The sequence below is a fragment of the Petaurus breviceps genome, unplaced genomic scaffold (genome assembly GCF_028583685.1).
Source record: "Petaurus breviceps papuanus isolate PSGF00001 unplaced genomic scaffold, PetGlider_PUasm1.0 115, whole genome shotgun sequence".
Taxonomy (NCBI): domain Eukaryota; kingdom Metazoa; phylum Chordata; class Mammalia; order Diprotodontia; family Petauridae; genus Petaurus; species Petaurus breviceps.
The window spans coordinates 183,190-205,618 of NW_027185612.1; the positions used below are offsets into that span (position 1 = coordinate 183,190).

The 22,429-nt window shown below is 43.5% G+C and overlaps 1 protein-coding gene and 1 long non-coding RNA gene across 3 annotated transcripts; one reads left to right on the top strand and one right to left on the bottom strand.

Annotated features, from left to right (window-relative positions):
- The first annotated feature begins 559 nt into the window (after nucleotides 1-559).
- Nucleotides 560-22,429, top strand: LOC138157480 (zinc finger protein 777-like). 2 transcript variants are annotated; one of them, XM_069083092.1, is made up of 6 exons: nucleotides 560-742; nucleotides 8,308-8,697; nucleotides 9,176-9,302; nucleotides 11,704-11,817; nucleotides 17,541-17,657; nucleotides 18,940-22,429. In XM_069083092.1, exons 1-6 carry the CDS (start codon nucleotides 719-721, stop codon nucleotides 20,139-20,141), a joined length of 1,974 nt encoding a protein of 657 aa, XP_068939193.1. In that variant the 5' UTR covers nucleotides 560-718; the 3' UTR covers nucleotides 20,142-22,429. The 2 variants fall into 2 exon arrangements, with proteins under 2 accessions (XP_068939193.1, XP_068939202.1); XM_069083101.1 differs by having other exon boundaries at nucleotides 18,943-22,429.
- LOC138157541 (uncharacterized) lies at nucleotides 4,528-8,385 on the bottom strand. The gene is made up of 2 exons (XR_011167407.1): nucleotides 8,268-8,385; nucleotides 4,528-5,711 (listed from the first exon to the last, which is right to left on the bottom strand). It is a non-coding gene; the product is annotated as an uncharacterized lncRNA (long non-coding RNA).

Below are 22,429 nucleotides of genomic sequence, written 5' to 3' on the forward strand. Positions count from 1 at the left end.
CCCAGCGCCGGGAGGGCCTTGCACGGGCTGCCAGGGTCCTATCACGCAGCTGGCTACGGCTGCGAGCGGCCCCAAGGACACTGACGGATCCCGCGCGGGGCCGCCTTTCTGCTGTTCGCTCCTACGCGCCCTGGGGGCGCTATGCGCTCCGCGGCCGGGAGGAGGCGCCGAGCGTTTCTCCTTCCCCGGCCAGCCAATGAGGGGGCTGAGCTCCCAGGATGCAGTGGTTATCAACACGGCGGCAGCTGCAGCAGCTGTGTGGCTCGCGCTGCAGAGGAGCTGGACCTGGAGTGGGAGCCGCAGCGAGGCCGGGCGCAGGTGCTGCAAAGCCGTAGCCGGACGGAGCCGAGCGCGGGGACGGCCGCACTGAGACGAGCCTGAGGCCGAGGGGCCCGAGCTTGAGCGCGAGGCCGGACCGCGGCAGCGGCAGCAGCGGAGGCGAGGGCAGCCCAGGTCGGGGCCGGCCCTCCTGGAGCTCACGGGGGCCGGGCCCCCCCCCTCCCCCCCCCCCCCCCGCCCGGCCGCCCCCGCGCTCGGCTCCGTCCGGCTACAGGTGCTTTTCGATCTGCGCCCTCCCCGCCGACAGCTCCAAAGCCCAGCTTGGCCAGAGGAAGCCCCCGTGCGTGTCCCGTGTGCAGAGAGAGGAGGGCCCGACTGCTCCGGAGTCTGCTCGTCGGCGCCGCAGCCTCCCCGGGGCCCCAGAACGAGACCAAGGGCCATGGCCGAGGCGGCCCCCGCTCCGGTAAGAGATTCCCCCCCCCCCCCCAAGCCCGGGTTGCGGGAGGGAGGTGCCACCCCCCCCACCCCCACCCCACGGGGCCCCGGGGCCAGTTTCTTGCAGCTAGGCCGGGGTATCGCTTCAGCCCCCCCGGGGGTCAGGGTCGAGGCCTGAGGTCAGAGGGCCAGTCCGAGGCCGGTTTGCACGAGTTTGTTTGGGAGGAGGGGCCCTGCAGCCTTGTTGCAGGCACGGAGATTCGCCCCCCCCCCCCTGCCCTTTTTCTGTTCTGGTTCCGTTCTGTTTCCTTGCTGACCTTTACCTCCATTCCTCAGCCCAGGGACCACCAGACTTCTGCGTCTCCCATTGGGGCCAAAAGGGACAAATTCTGTGCCCCCATGCTGGTCACCTGCTGCCCAGAGCAGGCCTCTGGCCAAACATCTGCATCAGAGAGGCTGACCCCCGCCCCCGTGCCTGTCCTCTCATTTGGGGGGCAAGACTGCATTCAGGTGGTCTGCCCATGCTTTTCTGAGAAGCCCTTTGCCAGCCCTGCAAGTAGGAAGAAAAGGGACGTGGGTCTTACATAATTGAGGCCGACTGGTTTATAATTGAGTCTTGCTTGAGCCGGGGTATAGCTTGTACACTTGGAAACAGGGAACTAGTTGTGTCTTAATGAGTTTCTATTGTGTCTCTGACTGTAGGAACTACCACCATATAGAAATGGCTTCAGGAAAATTGCAGATATATCTCTCAATGCCAGATGAACCATTAAGGGGAAGTAATCCTGGTTAGGACATTTTCTTGACCTGTAACAATTAAGGGAGAGAGAACCCGTGGCTTCTCCTAACCTCACATTAATGCCCCAATCAGACCAGATCCCCTGGTGGAGCTAATTTGGAGTTGGCCTGTGGCATCTTTTCTAAGGTTTTTATTCTCTCTCAGATCCTAAGAAGCTATTGTGGCACCTCCCAACTCCTATTATCAGCTTGTTGTTTGAAATGTTTGCCCTGGGGTTCTCATGCAAAGGCTCTTAAACTATCTGTCTTTGTTCTTGGGTGGTTGGGCCTGACCTCCTGGCTTGGAAGTGACTCTAGTTAGTTGGAGGCAACGGAAGTCTGTAGGGACAAGAAGTTCGCAGAAGCATAGAATTTGAGAGCTGGTTCAGTTAATTTTCAAATGAGGAAGCAGACCTGTTATTTGAAGAGGTTTCATTTCCCTGCCTGAGGGTAAGACTCCATTTCACACCCTTGGGAAGTTTCTGAGACTGGGTTTCACCCCCATTTTCAGTGGCTCCTCTGTCTTGTCAACCAAATGAACTTTCCCTTTTTGTCAGGCTTTTATCCTTGCTGGAAAGGGTAAAAAAAACAACAACCAAAAAACCCAGTAGTAGAAGGAGTAAGCTTTAGTGACTTTGATTGTTCAGTCAGCAGAAATACGTCAGATGCCCCAGCACCTGAATCTGAGTGAACAAGTTGGTAATCAGTAAACATTTTTAAAATGCCTCCCATATAGCAGGTATTATACCAGAGGAGAGATACATGAAAAAATTAGGCAAGCTTCTCTTCTGGGAGATAAGTAGTGGATGTGTCCAAAGTGGGTTGGTGGCACTTGGACTGAGCCATAAAAGAAGGTGGGGGAGGATTCTAACGCATGGAGGCGTCGAGAGTGAGCATTTCAGGCATGGAAGACAGCCTTGGCAAAGACCAAAGATGAAGCATAATGTACAAGGACTAACAAGTAGGTCAGTTTGACTGGAACATAAAGTTCACGTGGGAGAGTAATGTGTAATCAGCCCAGAAAGATAGACTGAAAACTCCTCTATTGCTAGAGTTTCTCAAACTAATGACCAGAAACACTCTGAGGCTTAAAATACATGGATGAAACCCATAAATGTTGATTCCCTGAATCTGTGGGAGTGATAGGCCTAGGGGTTTGTGATTCTCCCCCTATAAATAGAATGGTTGAGGGGATTCTTAGAGCAAGATAAGAGAAATTAAGCCTGTCTTCATGCCGAAAACTTTCTACAGATATGAAGTATTTTTGATGCATGTCAGTATTTTAGTGAAAAATGTCACCAGCATTGACATTGTTCTCTGAGAACACTATTTCACATGGTACAGAGCTTCTTAAACTGTTTAAGAAGTACTGATTGGGGTCACAAGCGGAAAAAGTCTAGCTCCTAAAGACCATCTGTATTAGGTCACTTCACCTCTGAGCCTTTGTAAAATAAAGGGTTTGAACTAGATCATCTCTAAGGCCCCTCTTGGTCTAACTCCTAATATCCTGTGGAACACAGTTTGAGGAACCTCTGTTCTGCTGAATCCCAGTTCTTGTGCTTGAGGCCTTCCCAAGATGACCAGCACAAGTTGTTCTTTGCTCCCTAACCTGCATTCCGTGTTTCAGTCAAGCTGATCACATGATCCTATGAACAAAGCTTATTCTTCACCTTAGTTCATATTCTTTCATCCTGCCTCCCTTCACACTTGCAATGCTCTTTGTCTTCCGCTCCATTTTTCTAAGTTTAATCCATCTTTGAATAGTTTTTTTTAACTTGTCTTACCTGATTTTTCGGAATTTTAAAAACACTTAGTCACTTATTGACAGTTAATTCTTATTCTTTTGTGCATGTTAACTTTGTCTTTCCAAGTAGATTCTGAGCCTTTTTACAGTATCTCTTATGTTACCAAGCACAAGATGGGATGCTCAAAGAGTTGGAAGAGAAAGGTCTTAAAAATTATCCAGTCCAGTTCTTAAAAATCAAGCCAACTCCTTCATATGTAGACACAGAGGAATAAAGCAGCTTGTTCAGATATACTCTCTGTTAGCATCAGGCTTGAAACTGGCTCCTAAATTACTTGATTGAATATTTCTTCTGCTGTACTATTTCTCAAATCATTGTTTTCCTTTGGAATGTAAGCTCCTCAAGGGCAAAACCTATTTCATATCTGTCTTTGTGTTCCCAGTGCCTAGAATAGTACCTGGTACATAGCAGATGATTCATAAATGATTTTGGACCCATTGCCAGATCCAGATGAGTCATGGGAAGGCCTGGCAGGGAAGGGGTTAGAGTAACAGAGCCCAGCACAAAGTAGGTACTTGATAAATGCCTTTTGATTGAATGATATACATATCAGGTTTCAGTTTGACTGTGCTGAATTTTGACCATATCCTGCCATCCCCATTAGACTTGGAGAGTGGACCACAGATCCCCCAAGAAGCGCCTACTGGTAGTCTCAAATACTTTGAGATGTCAAACCCAAGCCCTAGAATGTCAGTTTGAAGATCCTAAACTAGTTGTCTTCTGTCCCACACCTATCCTGCCCTCTCCAAATCTTTTGTATCTTCATTGTTTATTGGTGGATTGATGCCTTAATTAGGAAGAGACCAATGGTATAGTAGAAAGAATGTTTTTACTTAGACTAAAGATACATGGGTTCAATGCTCAGCTCTTAATACTGTGCTGTGTGATCATGGGTAAGTCACTTATCTCAGGACCCCAATTTCTTCATCTGTAAAATGGGGATAGTCATATTTTTCTTATTACATTGGGTTATTATAAGGAAAGTACTATGTAAACATTAAAACACTGTTTCTATGTAGAAATGTGAGTTGTTTCTCTATAAATTACTGTCTCCATATCAGTCTGTGTTCTGTCCCCTCCCTCAAAATCTTTACTGATTGATCCCTCCTATTAGTGAATTGCTCCTTTATTCCCACATCCTCATAGCACTGGAGTATATTATACCATAAGAATACTTTATATAGTTTATTTACAACTTGGTTGTAAGTAAAGTATAACCTGAGCCCCACAGTTTATTTTATTTTTAAAAATTTACTTTTATTTTACAACATTCAGTTCCACAGTCCCTTGAGCTTCAGATTTTATCTCCCCCCCTTCTCCCATCATGGTGGCATGCACTCGAATATAGGATCTACAGATATCTTGTCATTAATCATTAGGTTGTAAAGAAGGATTATAACTGATGGAAGGATCTGTGGGAAAGAGGACACAAAACAAGAAAAAGAAAGAGAGAAAGTAGTTTGCTTCAATCTGCATTCAGAATAAACAGCTCTTTCTCTGGATGTGGATATCTCTTTCCATCATAAGTCTTTTGGAGTTGTCTTATAACCTTATATTGCTGAAAGGAGCCCAGTCTATTGAAGATGGTTGTCACACATACGTTGTGTCTCTAATTGTGTACAGCTTTCTCCTGGTTCTGCTCTTCTCGCTCAGCATCAGTTTATATACGTCTCTCCAGGTTATTATGAAGTCTGTCTGCTCCTCATTTCTTATAGCACAATAGTATTCCATTACATTCATATACCACAACTTGTTCAATCATTCTCCAAGTGATGGGCATCCCCTTGATTTCCACCCACAAAAAGAGCTGCTATAAATATTTTTGTACATATGGATCTTCCTCCTACTTCTCTGGTCTCTTTGGGATATAACCCTAGAAGTGGTATTGCTGGGTCAAACGGTATGCACTTATTTATAGCCCTTTGGGCATAGTTCCAGATTGCTCTTCAGAATGGCTGGATCAGTTCACAAATCTCCCAACAATGCATTAGTGTTCTAGTTTTTCCATATCCTCTCCAGCATTTATCATTTTCCTGTTTTGTCATCTTTAGCCAATCTGGCCAGTGAGATGTGGTACCTCAGAGTTGTTTTGATTTGCATTTCTCTAATCACTAGTGATTTAGATCACTTTTTCATATGCTTACAGATATCTTTAATTTCCTCTTCTGAGAACTGCCTGTTCATTATCATTTGACCATTTATCAATTGGGGGGTGGTTTGTATTCTTATTGATTTGACTCAGTTCTTTGTATATTTTAGAAATGAGGCCTTGGGGCAGCCAGGTGGCTCAGCAAGTAAGAGCACCAGCTCCAGTGTCAGGATGGACCTGGGGATCAAATCTGGGTGCAGATACTCAGCATCACACCCAGAAATAACTGGCCGTGTAATCTTGAGCAAGTTACTTAACCCTGATTGCTTTAAAAAAAAAAAAAAAGAAATGAGTCCTTTATCAAAGACGTTGGTTGTAAAAATTCTTTCCCAATTTTCTACTTCCCTCTTAATATTGGTGATACTGGCTTTATTTGTACAGAAGCTTTTCAATTTAATGTAATCAAAATTATCCATTTTGCATTTTATAATGCTCCCTGAGCCGCATTTTAAAGGTATTAAGGGAACTTCCCTTGAGGAATCCTTTTAAGAAATCATAGACTTGGGGCAGCTAGGTGGCACAGTGAATAGAGCACTGGCCCTGGAGTCAGGAGGATCCAAGTTCATATCCAGCCTCAGACACTTAACACAAAAAACTAGCCATTTGACCTTGGGCAGGTCACTTAACCCCAACTGCCCTACCTTCCCCCTCCAAAATAACAAAAAGACAAGGAAATCATGGACTAGTCCCTGATTTCTGTTTTTATATTGAGATGCTTATTTTTTTAGAAGACGTTTTCTTAACATTTATTTAAATTTTCTTCTCCCTCTTTTTTTACTAACATAAGTCATCCACAAACATGAACATTTCTATAGAGAAAGAACAAAAAAGAACATGAAACTGAACATCAATCACATATTTCATGTGTATCTCATGATGGGGGCCTTCTGTCCTGGTCATACACTGCTTTGATGTCCTTTATGTTACTTTGTGTAGTGCGCTTGAAGTGCAACACACACTGTTGTAGTATTGTGTGGCCTCATGTCATTTATCATACTTCAGTTAACCTTTCAGTGATTTGCAGTTTTGCTTTCTCTGAGACTATAGTATCCCATGATTCAAAGCCACAAAGTAAGCTGGAAGAATGCTGGTGTTATGAAGTATATGGTACTTATATATATATATAATATATATATTATAACCCAGTGCTTAATACGGTGCTTTGTATATACTAAGTGTTTAATAAATGTTTCATTCATTTATAATGTTGGAGTTTGTTTTAGGGAGAAGGTTAGGGTTTTTGAAAACTCTGAGAAATTTCCCTTATGCAGTCTAGTCTGTTTCCTTCCTCCTCCTCCCCCCACCATTCTCTTCTCCTTACTCCTCCTCCTCCTGCTCCTCAGTTCTGAGTCCAGTTCATTGTCAATCTGCGTTGTCTATTCAAAATATATGTACTGTTGAACCAGCTATATAGGTTGTCTAATTACATATCTTAGTCTGGACAATAGATTTTCTTTATTCACTTTTCTTTTTCCTATGTGGATAGTTAGACCAAATTCTAATAGTAACAAAATTTATTACAGACCCTCAGTAAAATGTTCATTATCCAGCTTCTTGAGAGTCTTCTGCATGCAAGGAGTTGCTGGGAATATGGGGAAACACAAATAGCTGTAAGTCCTGATTTCTCATCTCAAGGAGCCCTCTCTGGGGGCAGTCATTACAATTCCAGGATAGCTCAGGTTTTTCTGAAGCAGCTAAAAGTATTATCATACCTTCTAAAGGAAACTCTTATTACCATTTAGTTTTCTAGCAGACAGTATTTACTAAGCAGTGTGAGAAAATGAATGAGGTTGAGGGGAAGGCATAAAATAGCAAAACAAAACAAAAGCCTACAAATAGCAGTAAACTTGAGGTAGTCCATTTTTATCTTAAATCCTTTTTTTTTTCTTTTGGAGAGGGGAAGGTAGGGAATTGGGGTTAAGTGACTTGCCCAAGGCTAGCTTTATGCTAAGTGTCTGAGGCTGGCTTTGAACTCAGGTCCTCCTGACTCCAGGGCCGGTGCTCTATTCACTGTGCCACCTAGCCACCCTAAGTCCTTTTCATATGATCCTGCTTGTCTTCCCATTTTAGACTGGAAATTCTTACAGGAAGGGGAAACCCTTTTGTAATCTCTTGCTTACTCTATACAGTGAGTATTTAGTAAATGAAGTTGACAGTGTACCAGGGGCTGTTTGAACATATTGGTTTTGTGGAGGAGGTAACAACTCACATTTCTATAGCACTTTATAGTTTACAAGGTGCTTTGCTCTAGCTAGAATATTGGGCCTAAAGTCAGGAAAGCTTAAGTTAAAATCTAGCTTTTGATAATTACTGACTGTATGACCCTAGACAAGTCACTTAATCTGTCAGCTTCAGTTTCCTTATCTGTTAAATGGGGATAATAACAGCACCTACCTCCTTGGGTTCCCTTGAGGATGAAATGAAATTATTGTAAAGTGCTTTGTAAATCTTGAAGTGCAACACACACACACACACACACTACTGTTATTATAGATGGTATAAAGCTTATTGACCCTTTTTAGAGATAAGAAAACTGAATCCCAGATATATGAAATATACTAGTGTAAAATCTTAACCATAGTGTGGTCTCAAAATTATAGACTCTCAGATCCCAAAGGAGCCTTTAAGAGCAAGAGCAATGAGTTAAAAGGTGTGTTCTAAGATGTGAAGTGAGTATTTGCCCAGCTGGAACTTGAAACTGGGAGGGTGGTCCCCAGTCAGTTATTGCAGTGGCAGGAATGCTTCTCCCTCCCTGAGACTGGGACTCTGCTTCCATAGCTCAGACATGCTGGTTATGGTAAATGGAGATGACTTCTTCCTACCTTCTCATCCCCACTTGTTTCTGTCTTTCCTTGTGTTTAGTCTCAGGAATGGGACACCAGCATGCAACACCCAGCACCTCCAGCATCTTCTGCTGTCCCTCAACGAGAAGCCCAGATCCAGTCGGCTGAGATCTCACTACTGGCTATCCTGGCTTCCATTCAGGCAGTGGAGCAGAAGGTAGAGTCACAGGCTGCCCGCTTACAGACCCTGGAGGGGCGAACAGGAACAGCAGAGAAGAAGTTGGTTGATTGTGAGAAGACAGCCATGGAGTTTGGGAACCAACTAGAGGGCAAATGGGCTGTGCTGGGCACCCTGCTTCAGGAATATGGGCTACTGCAGAGGAGACTAGAGAACATGGAGAACCTGCTCAGAAACAGGAACTTCTGGATCCTGCGGCTCCCCCCAGGCAGCAAGGGCGAGGTTCCCAAGGTAATCTCCTGGTGGATACTAGCTTGTCACATAATGTTCTTAAAAGGCCAGTGGGAGCAGGCCAGTAGAAGGCAGAATTCTTTGTCCTTAAAGCTAGTCAACCAGTTATTCCAAGGAACTTTGGGATATTTGGGAAGGACGGGTATAATCATCCTAAGCAGAAGAAAAGGAAGAGCTTTGATGTTGGAGTATAGATAAAGAAGTCACCATGGTAACAGGTATACTAGGAACTGACTTGTAATATAGAGAAGAAACCTGTAAAAACCTATAAGTATCCTTTAGCTTGGAGCAGGATATGGGAGGGCATATGGAATAAAAAAAGCAAAACTAATCACTTAACCCTGTTTGACCTTGTGTAGCTTGAGGCCTAGTGGAGATGAACACTTATTTACTGGAGTTGTATCAGAGAACCCTAGAAATTGCCAGTTTGAGACTCAGATGTGACTCTGAAATGGGTATCTCATGTACTATTTTCCAGGTACCTGTGATTATTGAAGATGTGGCCGTGTATTTCTCAGAGCAAGAGTGGGGAAACCTGGATGAATGGCAGAAGGAGCTCTATAAGCATGTGATGAGAGGAAACTATGAAACATTGGTGTCCTTGGGTAAGGGGCTACTCTCTCTGTTAAGAGCTCTGGAGTCTCTGTAGGAATCCTATTTTAATTTTTACCTACTGACTTAGCTACTTAAATTAGAATCCTATATTTTAGATGTAAAAGGACTTTGAAAAAACATCTGATACAGGTAAGGCGAGAAGTGATGATTTGCTCAGGGTTACAAGCTTTAAAAAAGGAGAATGCACAAAAAACCTGGGACTCCTGCCTCTTTAGCATAATGCTATTCTTGTTATTCCCTGGATGGTTATTTGTATACCTGATTTATTTTCCTGTACTGTGCTGTAAGCTTTGGAATGGGTAGTAGCCTTGTCTTGTATCTTTGTATCTCACAGGTCTTAGTAGAGGGCCTTATCCATTGTATGTGTTTGATAAATATTGGCCAGATATGTGGTTGGTGATGGACCAACTCTTAACAATGACTCATTAACTCTTTTCATTTAAGATCCTTACAATCTATGTCTTCCACTCAAAGTCATGGTAGCTATTTTCTCCAGACTTCCAGGACATTCTCCTTTCTTTCTCAATTAGTCAGTGCCTGACCAACAGTCTTTCTCAACTCCTACCCTCAAACTAGGGGATTTCAACATATATATTGACACTCTCACACACCACAATTATTAAGTTCCTTAACCTACCCACTTCCCATGACCTACTTCCCTACACCACCTTAACCATGCACAAACATGGTCATACCCTAGATCTTGCTGTTACCCATAAATATACCACCTCCACATTAAGGAACTCTGAGGTCCGGGCATCTGATCATAACCTATTGACTTTCTGCCTCCCTGTGCCTTCCTGTACCAAACCCTACTCTTCATCCATACCGTGACCTTCAATCCTTTAACCTCTCAGTTCTCTCAGACTGTCACCTCTGCACCAACTTTTCTCCCCATCTTGACCCTCTGGCGAACCAATTCAGTACGACCGTCTTCTCCATTTGAGTCCTTAGACCCCTCATCATTTTGCCTATTGTTGCTGCCAGGCCCCGGCCTTCAATCACTCGTACCATCTGTTGCCTTGACTACAGCACTTGTGCTGCTCAATAACAGTGGAGAAAATCATGCAACCATTCTGACTGGGTCCTCTACAAACTTATGTTCTACAATCTCTACCAAGCCCTCACTGCTGCTATGCAATCCCACTCCACAGCAACTCTTTCAGATCTTTTCATTCCTCCTCAAACTTCTCATGGCTGCCACTTTCTTCCTTTCCCCAAGCTGAGACTCATATTTTTCAGGAAAATTTGAATTCATTCACCCTGGATGCTTGCTTCTCCCCTCTTCCTCACCTGTCACTCAGGTGCTTTCTGCCACTATTTCCTCCTTCACTACTGCCTCACATAATGTCATTTCCTCACTCTTTACCAAAGCTAATGCCTCCACTTGTTCAAGAGATCCTGTTCCATCTCATCTCCTCCAGCAGATTGCCCCTACTGTTCCGTCTCTCCTTCTTTGCTGCCTCATTCTCTCTCATGCTCCTCTCCTCACTCTATTCCTAACCCCTTACAGTATGACTTCTGATCTCATCCTGCCCTAAGTTATCAGTGGTCTCCTGATTGTCAGATCCAGTGGCCTTTTCCTCAGTCCTCATTCTTCTTGACTTCTCCTTGATGCTTTCTTTTCTCTAGGTGTCCAGGGCATCACTCTCCTGGTTCTCCTCCCTGTCTGAGCTCTTTCTCAGTCTCCTTTGCTGGCTTTCTATCGAGCTCTTGCTTAGTAATTGTAGGTATCCCACAAGGTTTTATTATGGACCCTCTTTTCTTCTTGCTCTTTACTACATCACTTGGTGATCTTATCAGCTCCCATGGATTTAATTATCATCCCTATACTATTGATTTTCTGATCTACTTATCCTGCCCTAACCTCTCTGATGACTTCTAGGATCACATCTCCTGCTGTCTTTCATACATTTCAAACTGGATGTCTACTAGACATCTTAGGCATGTAAAAAATGCTGACTGACTGACAGGCTGGGAAAGGAGTGAAGAGAGAGGATGGAACCTTCCCCTGTTTACTATTGTGGTCCAAGCTCAGTGATCTGCTCTTTCCCAGATTACATGAATAAAAAGCTATGTGTATGTGTGCTATTTGAAATGTGGTTAGGATCAGAAGATGACTGTATACCCCTCAATTACTACTTATAAGGGATGACCCATGGGGCATATGGACAAGATAGGAAACAGTGGGACATGGAGATAGAAATATCTCAAAGACCAAAGTTGTGGGAATTCTTTCTCCATAAAGTAATTGGGATACATGAAGAGCCTTATGGTTTTTTCTACTCATCACAGTTGACTGTTAGAGGATTAGAATCCATGACTTCAAGTTCCAGATGTAAATAACCTTGGTCATTGTCCTTCGTAACACATCACCTTTTTCCCTGACAGATTATGCCATTTCCAAACCAGATCTCTTATCCCGCATTGAGCAAGGGGAGGAGCCATGTAGCCAAGAGCTCTCAAACACAGAGGAAAGAGAGAACCCAGTCCATCCCAGTGCTGGTGAGTACCTCTGCTATTGAAGGGGATGAAAGAGGGGTCTTAGTCAGCTGCTGGCAGTACCATTGGGTACTTTCAGCCTGGGTTCTTTCAGAGTAGTCAGGGACTGAAGAAACCATTTCTTTCATCTTACATATGAGAAAACTGAGTCCTAGAGAACTACAGTTTTATTATTTTTTTTACCCAAGGTCATATAATTAGAGACAGAGCTAAAACTAGAATCCTAGGTCTTATTCCTAGTAAATTGTTCTTGTTAGAGTAACCAGATATTCTACCTTGGGCAAATTTTTTAATCTTTTGGGACCTTGTAATCTTTGAGGACCTTCCTCATGTAAAATTTTTGGAAAAAAAATTTGATTAGTCTTTAAATTTTTTTCTAGATCTAAAAATTTATCATTTGATCAAACACCATGCTAATAGAACCACAGCCATAGGTTTTTCCCTTGTATGACCTGGTTAGTGTTGTTCGCTAGCTTGGCCATATGCTTATGATTAAACTTGGTCATAAATCTCTCCCATTATTCAAAAGAAGTAATAGATAGAACTATTGTCTTCTTCCTAGCCTTGGGTAGAATTTCCTTCAGAGAAGATTGGAACATGACCCTGTATACACAGATTCTAAAATAGGCTGGACTGATCCTTCTGGGAATGTTTCTTTTCTTTTTTGATTTTTTTTACTATGGACTTAACTGTCAACAAATACAATCATTTCAGTACACAAATAACTTTTTTTCCTTCTGTTTATGTTTGAAATGTCTCATTGATTCTCTCTTTTTCCATGTTTGTCACTACTCACTTACTGGCTTAGCCCCCCAGGTAGAAACTTTTCCTTGTAGATAGGTGTAGTCAAGTAAAATAAATCAACACAATGGTCATATCTGAGAACATGTTTCATTCTGTATCTCTAGTCCATCACCTTTCTATCAAGAGATGGGAAGTATGCAGCTAGATGGTGCAGTGGATAGGGGGCCAAACCTAGAGTCAGGGAGACCAGATTTTGAATCCAACCTCAGACTCTTACTAGCCATGTGGCCCTGGGCAGGTCACTTAGCCTCCGTCTTACTCGGTATCCTCTACTGTAAAATGGGGGTAATAATCCAGGGTGAGGATCAACCGAGGTAATATTTCTATTGAGTGCTTAACATAGTGCCTGGTAACAGAATAGATACTTGAAAAATGCTTCCTTCCTCCCTCCCCCCCCCATCAGTCTTTTAAAGTCATGATTGGCAGCTTCTTTTGTCAGCATTCAGAGATCTTCCAAAGCTTCTCCTTACCTTAGTGAATTTGCTACATAGATTGTGCCATTGATTCTGTTTGTTTTACTCTGCTTCAGTTCATACAAATCTTTTGATGTTTCTCTCTCTTCTGATATTTCCAGAGTTCTTTCATCAGCAAATTAAAGCCCATTGGGTAAATTCCACTTGTACTTTTGGTGGGTTTGTAGCTTGTGTGATTGGAAGAGAAGACAGTTAACACAGTGCATTGAGTGCTGCCTCCAAAGTCTGTTCCGTGTGAGATCTTGGACAAATTGCTTAACATTCCTGGGTCTCCATTTCCTCATTTGTTTAAAATAATAAAAATAAAGGAATTGGACTAGATGTGGTCTCTGAGGTTAATTCTAGCTCTAGATCCATAGTCCTATGATGCCCTCAGTCTGAAGAATAGTTTACTTCAGTACTCAGATCTTCTGTTGTCTTACAGCAGCTCCTTCAATCAGTCATTTAGTTGGGTTTTTTTTTCACTCATCCTTTGCCATATGGTAGAGGGATGGAAAGAACCAAATGTCATAAACCAAATGTGTCTATAGACAAGTAGATGTATTCACTGTAGGATAAGGTAAAAGTTCTTTTATGTAGTGTCTTATAGCACATTGTAGAAATCTTCATTTTATTCCATGAACTTTTCTCTTTTTTTGCTCATTCTCTTTATTTTTAAAAATTGTATCGATATTTTGTTTTTATATCAGCTACATTTCCCAATATATCCTTCCTCTCCACCCCTTGACAGAGATCTGTCCCATATATTAAAGAATAAAAAGGAAAACTCTTCAAAACTAGCCAGCATATCAAAACAGCATGATGTTGTGGGACACTACATATAACCATAATCCCCAAAGCTTTTGCAGAAGAAAGCCGAATAGGTGTCTTCTTGTATTTCTTTGTGACCAAGTCTGGTCATTATAATTTCAGAAGATTCCATTTTGATGGTCTTTTCATTTATGTTTTTGGAGTTATTACGTGTCCATTATACTGGTCTACTTCACTTTGTTGTGTTCACATGTCTTTCCATGCTTCTGTTTTCATCATGTTCATTGTTTCTTATAGCACAGTAATATTTTATTCATGTATCACATTCGTGTATCACGTACCACAGTTTGTTTAGCCATTCCCCAGTCAGTGGTCATTTATTTCTATTTCTTGGCTACCATAAAAATCAGTAAGTTAGCAAGCATTTTTAAGCACCTTTTCTGTGCTAGGGAGTATGAAGGAAGACAAAAAAAACAGTCCTTTATTCCAGTGAGCTCACAGTCTAATGGGGGAATAACTTGCAAATAACTATATAGAGGCAAGACATATACAGGATAAATTGGCAATAATCAGAGGGTTGACACTGAGATTAAGGACTGACAAAGGCTTCTTGCAGAAGGTGAGACTTAGCTGAGATCTGAAAGAAGCCAATTGGTAGAAATGATGGAGTAGACAATTCACAGCCACTGCTTGTATGTAAGTGACAGCCAGGACATTGTCATTGGATCCTAGGGTACATGGAGGGAAGGGGGATGTAAGACTGGAAAAGTAGAAAGGGGCTAGGTTATGAAGAGCTTTGAAAGTGAAACAGAGGATTTTACATTTGATTCTGAGGATAATAGGAAGCCACTAAAGTTTGTTGAATTGGGGTGGTAACATCAGACCTAAAAGTATTTAAAGATCAGTTTGACAGGTGAGTGGTACATGGATTAGAGGAGAGAGAGAGAGACACCCGACTAGGGCCTGGACCAGGATTGTGCAAGTCTCATGAGGGGAGGAGAAAGGAGCACATAGTAGTGCCATCACAGAGGTAGAAACAGGAGGGCTTGGCAACTTAATGGACATGGGACATGGCAGAGAGTGAAGAGTAAAGGATGACATGTATGTTTTGAGCCTGAGTTACTAGGAGGATAGTGGTATTTTCAACAGTAATTGGAAAGTCAGAAAGAAAGGGAGGGTTTGGGGAGAAAAATCGAATTCCATTTTGGAGATGTTGAGTTTAAGATGTTTTGGCCCATCCAGTTTGAGATGTCCAGCAGTCAGCTAGAGGTTTGAGAGTGAAGGTCTGAGAATGTTAGCACTGCGTAAATAGATTTGAACTGCTTCTGCTTAGAGATGATAATTGAATCCATGGGAGTTGATGAGATCACCAAGTGAAATAACATAGAGGGGCATAGAACAGAAGAGCTCAGGACAGAGCATTGGCAGATAGTTTTGGTCAGACAAAAATTGAGCAGAGGAGACAGGAGCAGATAGGAGGAGACCCAGGAGAGAGCAATGTCCCAGAAACAGAAGAGAGTATCAAGAAGAGGAGAGTGAGTACATGCCCTTTGACCCAACAAAGCTACTTCTAGGGCTGTATCCTGGAGAGATCATACAAGTGGGAAAAGGCCCCACACGTACAAAAATCTTTGTAGCAGCTCTTTTTGTGGTGGCCGAGAACTGGAAATGGAGGGATGCCCATCGGCTGGGGGATGGCTGAATGAGTTGTAGTATGTGAATGTAATGGATTACTATTGTGCCACAAGAAATGATGAGCAGGCGGATTTCAGAAAAACCTGGAAAGACTTACATGAAGTGATGCTGAGTGAAGTGAGCAGAGCCAGGAGAACATCGGACACAGTAATAGCCACATTGTGCAATAACTGACATTCATAGACTTAGTTCTTCCAGCAATGCAAAGATCTAAGACAGTTCCAAAAGACTCATGTTGGAAAATGCTGTCCACATTCAGAGATAACTATGGAGTCTGAATACAGATGGAAGCATACTATTTTTCCTTTTTTTCTTTCTTGTGGGTTTTCCCTTTGGTTCTAATTCTTTTTTATGACATGACTAATGTGCAAATATGTTTAATTTGGCCTGTATCAGATCGCATGGTCTTGGGGATAGAACGGAAGAGAAAATTTAAAACTCGAAATCTTATAAAAGTGAAGGTTGAAAATTAAACATAAATATCTTTTTTTTTTTAAAGAGAAGAGTGATAGTGTTGGGGGCTGCAGAGAGGTCAAGAGGGATGAAGATTGAGAAGAGGACATTAGATTCGGCAGTTAAAAGATCGTTAGTGACTTTGGAGAGAGCAGGTGAATAAGAAAGTGAAAATACCTTCTCCAGGACAATAGCCAAAAAAAGGAGAGATATGGGACGATAGCTAGCAGGGATGAGTGAATCAAATGAGGGTTTGTTAAGAATGGGAGAGGCGTGGGCATTAGGAAGTAAGCCAGTAGACAGAGAGGGTTTGAAAATTAGTGAGAAAATAGCAATGATAGAGTGGCCCCTTTTTGTGGAGAAGATGAATTGTAATTGAATCAATCATTCGTGAACGTAGAGAGGTTTGCCTTGCCAGGGTGAGAGCCTGCCTCTTTATTTAAAACGTTTTAATATATTTTATTCATAAGTATGTGAATATTTAGATATATTTTCATCTATTTGTATTCATAGACTTTTCATTTTTTCCTATCTCTGCTATAGGAAAGATAGGGAATGATCTGAGTGATGTGATATGAGGAGGAAGGGAGAAGAGGTAGCTCTCAGCAAACAACTTCAGTTTTTCAGTAATATATAAGGGAAGGTTGTCACCTGTGGGGGTGGAGGGAGAAGGAGCCATGGGAGGTTTGAAAAGGGATTAGAATATAGATATAGAATATAGATAGAATATGGAATATTAGGGTTTAGAATATATGCTTTATTGGTGGTTGATAAGGGAGCTTTAAAAGGATTGTCTTGCTTCAGGGAGGGTATAGGTGAGATTCTGCAACATAAATTTGTAGTGGGCACAGACACCAAAGCTTTGTGGTTTCCTCCCCCAACTTCTTTCAGCAGCCCACGAGCAGGAGCAAAGGCAGCTGTCATGCAAGCTGTATGGATGGGGATTTGACAGGGCAAGGTCTTCAATAGATAAAGGAACTAGGGACTTGAGAAAATGTAGAGATTTATCTTGGGGTCAGAATGGAAAAGGGAGGAGAGTGTAACTAATCCAAGGGTGATGGCTTGGGAAAGAACTGCAAAAGGAGGGATGGGAGGACTTGGTGAGGACAAAGAAAAGGGTGTGAGGTCACAAATCAGAGAGAGGTGAAAAGGCAGTCGATTATGGTCAGATTGAAAATGGAGGTGATGCCTTTGCGGGTATTGACAAGATCAAGGCTATGACTGCATCAGTTAATTCAAGTTGAAGTGATTTTCTCAAGGTGAAGTATTCAGCAGAACTTAGACTAGAGCCATCTCCTAACTGGCAGCCCAGTGTTTTTTGTTTTTGTTTTCTGCCGTAACACACTTAACATCATCTGAAATCAGCCTTTTGGTCCGTTTGGTCTATCTGGGAGATTTCATGTAATTTGTAACACATGGGGCAGATTGTGTGCCGAATCGTCTGCTTTGCTACTTTGTGTCTGGCCTCTGACTGTACCCATAGCAGCATAGCCCACAGAGTAAGAAAAAACCCAGTGATTTGTAACCCTTAATTCTGTCTCTCCCCTGTAGAAACAAGTACACTGGTTACTTCTCAAGATGTACTTCCCTGGATTAAGCAAGAAGGAGGATGTGGGAGGAATCAACAGAGTCTACAAGAGAGTGAGATCTCCACCGACCTCTGCACAGGTAAGGGTTGAATCTCTTCTCCCTCTAATTGTGATGTGTATATTCTGGGTGAGAACAGCAGAGTGTCAAGACAGGCATCCATGGCTCCCAAATGGATGTATTAGACATAGCAAAGCCAGCACATCTTGGGAGAAATTCTCCTTTCATAGCCTAGCAGATGTTGCCTTTCTCCAGGGATTTCTACTTGAGTTTTCCCAAGGAACAAATCCTTGCAGGAAGGGACCTTGGAGCTCATCTAGTCCAATCTCCTTATTGTAAAATGAGGATAATGAGGCAGGATAACTTAACTATGGTCACAATGACTCAGACTTATGTTTGGACTTTGGAAGTAATTTCTAGGTTGAGTTTTAGACTTTTGACTTAGAACTCTTGCCCAGGGTTCATGCCCTACCTCACTATGGTTGCTTTTCCTTTTATGTAGGGAAAGAAAAAATATTTTGAACCTGAGAAGCAGTACCAATATCTCTGTATTTTGTTTGCCTTATCTGCTGTGGGCTCCTTTCTCAGGCAACTTGATTTAATAGGTCATTATTTCAACATGAAAGTTGCCTTTCACTTGATGTCTTCATTGAGCAAGTTTAAATGTTTTTGTGTAAGTGTTTAGTTAGTCTTTGCCACTTTGTGTGTGTGTGCACGCATATGCGTGCACATACACGTAAGGCATGGGGCATATCACTTGAGGGGGTGGTACAATAAGATGGTCCCTTCTTTCAAGGCACTTAATATAGGTAGGGAAATGATACTAAGGTATATGGAACATATGAAGTGAGTATACAAAAAAAAAGCTCATAAAGTGATTCATGATTAACTGTTCTCCATAAGCCACAGATAAGTTCCATAGTTGCTTGAAGGTTGGGGACATGACTGTGAAGGGCTTGTGGAGAAGGCAGAACTTGAACTGGGCCTTGAAGGATGAAAAGGATTTAGAGAAATGGAGAGGAAAGGGAATGACACCCCAGGGACACTTACAGCATGATCTGTTCAGAGAGAGGATTATAAAACAGAAAGATTGGCTTGGAGAGGTGATATAAGAAAGTAGTGGAAGATGAAAGTGGATTGAGACTAAGGTGTGGAGAGCCTCGAATGCCAGGACTGCATCACTTCTTCCTGACTTGGATTATAGATCTACAAGATAAAAGAGGGGAATGAGCTATTTCAAACTCTCACTGGGCCACTGTTTAAAGAAACCAGAGGCAGAAGTGATTCATACGCGTGTGCATGTGTGCGTGCGTGTGTGTGTGTGTGTGTGTGTGTGTGTGTGTGTGTGTGTGTTTTCTCCCAGCAGAGGACTGGCTGGTCAGTAAAGAGAAGGAGAAGAACCAGGAAAAAGGGCCTAAGGACCTGGAACCAAGTTGGGTTTTGCAGGGCCGAGATAAGGAGAGCCTTCATCAAGCCCCTGATCTGGGCTTAGGAGGGGGGTCTTGTGAGAACCCCTGCAGTTCATCCCTTCTTAGAGGTCCAGCTGGCAAATCTGCCCCATGGGAGCGAGACTTCAGTGCCCTTCCTCCCAGTCCCTACTGTCCAGACGTTCCAGCATCAGTTTCAGTGGAAAGACCTTATCCCTGTGCTGAATGTGGCCAGAGCTTCAGCCGAAAGGAGCACCGCACACAGCACCAGCAAGCTCTCCATAGCCCTCGTCCCTTTGCCTGTCCCCAGTGCCCTAAGAGCTTTGCCCAGCAAGCCACTCTCACCAGCCACTACCGCATACACACAGGGGAACGAGCCTATACCTGTGCCCAGTGTGGGAAAAGCTTCATCCACCAGTCTACTCTCACTACACACTACCGGACCCACACTGGTGAGAAGCCCTATCCCTGTGCAGAATGTGAGAAGCGTTTCAGCCGATTGTCAACCCTTCTGGAGCATCGGCGGACCCACACTGGTGAGAAGCCCTACCAGTGCACTGAGTGTGAGCGTCGCTTCAGCCGCTTATCTACGCTGGTGGAACATCGGCGGACCCACACTGGTGAAAAGCCCTATCAGTGTGCTGAGTGTGAAAAGCGCTTCACAAGATTGGCCAACCTGACAGTGCACCAGAACACCCACTCTGGCGAGCGCACCTACAAGTGCGCCCAGTGTGGTAAACGCTTCGCCCAGAAACCCAGCTTCTTGCGCCACCTGCGCAGTCACACACAAGAGAAGCTCTATCCATGTGGGCAGTGTGGTAAGAGCTTCATTTGCCGCTCCTGGCTGGTTCGGCACCAGGGCAGCCATGTTGGTGAGCTGCCCCGTCCCTGTACTGAATGTGAGAGGGGCTGCGCACCGTCTAAAGACCCTCCTGCTGGCCCCCTTGGGGGTGGAGGCCCAGAAAGACTGCCAACGCCTGAAGGCCTTTTGGGAAAGCAAGATGGAGAAGGTGCTAGGACTGGGCAAGACCAAAAGGGGCGCCGAGGGGCCAGAGAACAAGGGAGCAGTGCCCAAGGGAGCCTTGGGGAACCATTGCACAATGCACATTCCTATGTGAAGATGGAGAATGTGGGCTAGCATCCTCAGAAGAACCCCGCCCGGGCTCGAGGGTCAGGTGGGGGTAAACTCACTTTCCTCCATGGAAAATTGAAAGCTCCCTCTCCTTGGAAGGGAACTACAGGGCAAGGACATAGCATTTCTGGGCATGAATGACCAAATTTTCTCAGGAAGGAAAACTGATGATAAGGGGTGATGAAGCACTTGAGGGGGTTTCTTTCTGCGAGCCCAGGAGATGTGCTGAATGGGGGTACTCCTCCTGGTTGAGCTCTCATCAAACTCCAGACTGAGCTGACTGCAGTGACTCCAGGAGAGTAGATCCTGGATGGGTGGGGACGGGAAGAGAATACAGACTTTACTCTCTTCACTGTTCTGAGGTTGGAAGCTCAGGCCCCTGGATGCTAACTATTTCCTTTGAAGCCCTGAGTTTTTAAGAGGAGTAAACTTTTAACTATGCAGATTTTGAAGCACTTCCTCAGACTGGATTGAAGGTTTCCCAGTGATGAGTATTCTAGTTCTACTGGTCCCTGTCATCTCATTTTAAAATGACTGTTGCGGGGACCAGTGCTATTCCTTTGTACCTCTGTACCCTTCATTAATCCCTGTCTTGCCATGAAGGCAAGGGCTAGAGGATCCTCATAGCTCTGCCCTCTCTTAGGTGTGAGTAGATGGGTGGTGGTTGCCAGAGCTCTCTGGAGGAATTGACTGATGCTTCCTGTGCCGCTGGAAAGCAGTGTAAGGACCCATGGACTCAGAGATGGCACATGTTTGACTTGGCTTCCAGTCCTCCTCTGTAAATGAAGAGATTGTACTGTGACCTCTGGGTTCCCTTCCAGGCCTGAATCTACCATCCCAAGAACTCTTTCTGAAAGTATTCTTGTCCCATTTGCACTAGGCAGTGCCCCTGGGCACTGAGAGGCCTCTTCAGAGGGCATCTGAAGCTTCACTAAGGACAACAAGCTTTACCCAGCACAGATTTCTGATTGAGGTGATTGTGGTCTGACTGTAGGTGGCCTGGAGTTCACACCACATTTACACCTGGCTCTGGTTTTTTTTCCTGCCTCAACTGTATTTGAGATTGCTCCTCTTTAATAAAGCCCAGTTTTTTGTTTTGGGTTTTTTCTTTTTACCTCTTCTAAAATAGCCTAGTTCTTCCAGCATCCATGTGACCTCATGGATAATGTCATTATCCTTGACTCTTACATTATGCCCTCCAAGAGCTAGAAGTGAAGTTCTCACTGTTTAGAGCTCATTTACCCCTACCACTGGGCTACCCCTGCTCTCCTCTTTCTAGTCTGAGAAGTGCCCCTTATTCTCAGATCTCTCATATAGAAGGCAATGATAGATCTGAACACAACGACTGATCAAGCCTCTCCTAGCTCAGGCTACCAGGTTTACCTTCTTTGCTAAGTCCTCTCCTGTGATCATCTCTTCAAGTGGCCTCCTCCCCAGAATTCTGTCCTTATATTTTCACACGATAAAATAATCACACATGTCTAGTTACGTATGGCTGTCAGAGATATAAAAACTCTCTGCCTTTTGGAGGAGATTATATATGCACATGAGAAAAGAGATAATACCAAGAGTTACTTGAGTATCCATCCCAAGGATTTAAAGGGCCTCTCCCTCCTTTAAAGAATGTCCTTGATAGACTTTAGGCCAATGGTGTTTGGGGCATCTAAGAGTGAATTTGAACAGATAACTAGTCTGGGACTTGAGCCATATCCTCAAGCTGCGTCACCACTTCTTTGCAGGAAATCTTTGCCAAAGCTGGACTGATTGACCCAGTCAATTAAAGACTTGCCCATGCTGTACCTACAGCCTCAAACTTTGTCCAGTTTCCCAATGGCCACAGCTACAAGGATCTCTCCCCTTGGCAATTGATCTATATGTTTGGGTGCATATCCTGATTTGTTTTTTAAGAACAGGTAGGAAGAGTTGCTACCTATCCTCATTGTCCATCCCTTTCCTGCTTCTAGGACATGTAGGGAAACACTAGCAAAACTCCTCATCTTGAGATTGCACTGGGAGGACAGTGTTTCTTCTTCCATTGCCTCATGGTGTTTGAGGCATTTTTATGTTTGTCTGATAGGCAGGCAGCAAGTGTTTTGGAACTTCCATGGATTGGTTAATCATCATGTATACTTAAAAACTCTGTAATTAAGCAAAGTATTTATGCAGTTTTGAGGTTGAATTTCTCTCCTTTGCTTGTTCTTTTGATGGTTATTTCTTATTTATGATGCAGTAACTGTGTTTTTGACTACAGGATCTGAGCAGTGGTGAAATAAAACTATTTTCAAATGTGCAAA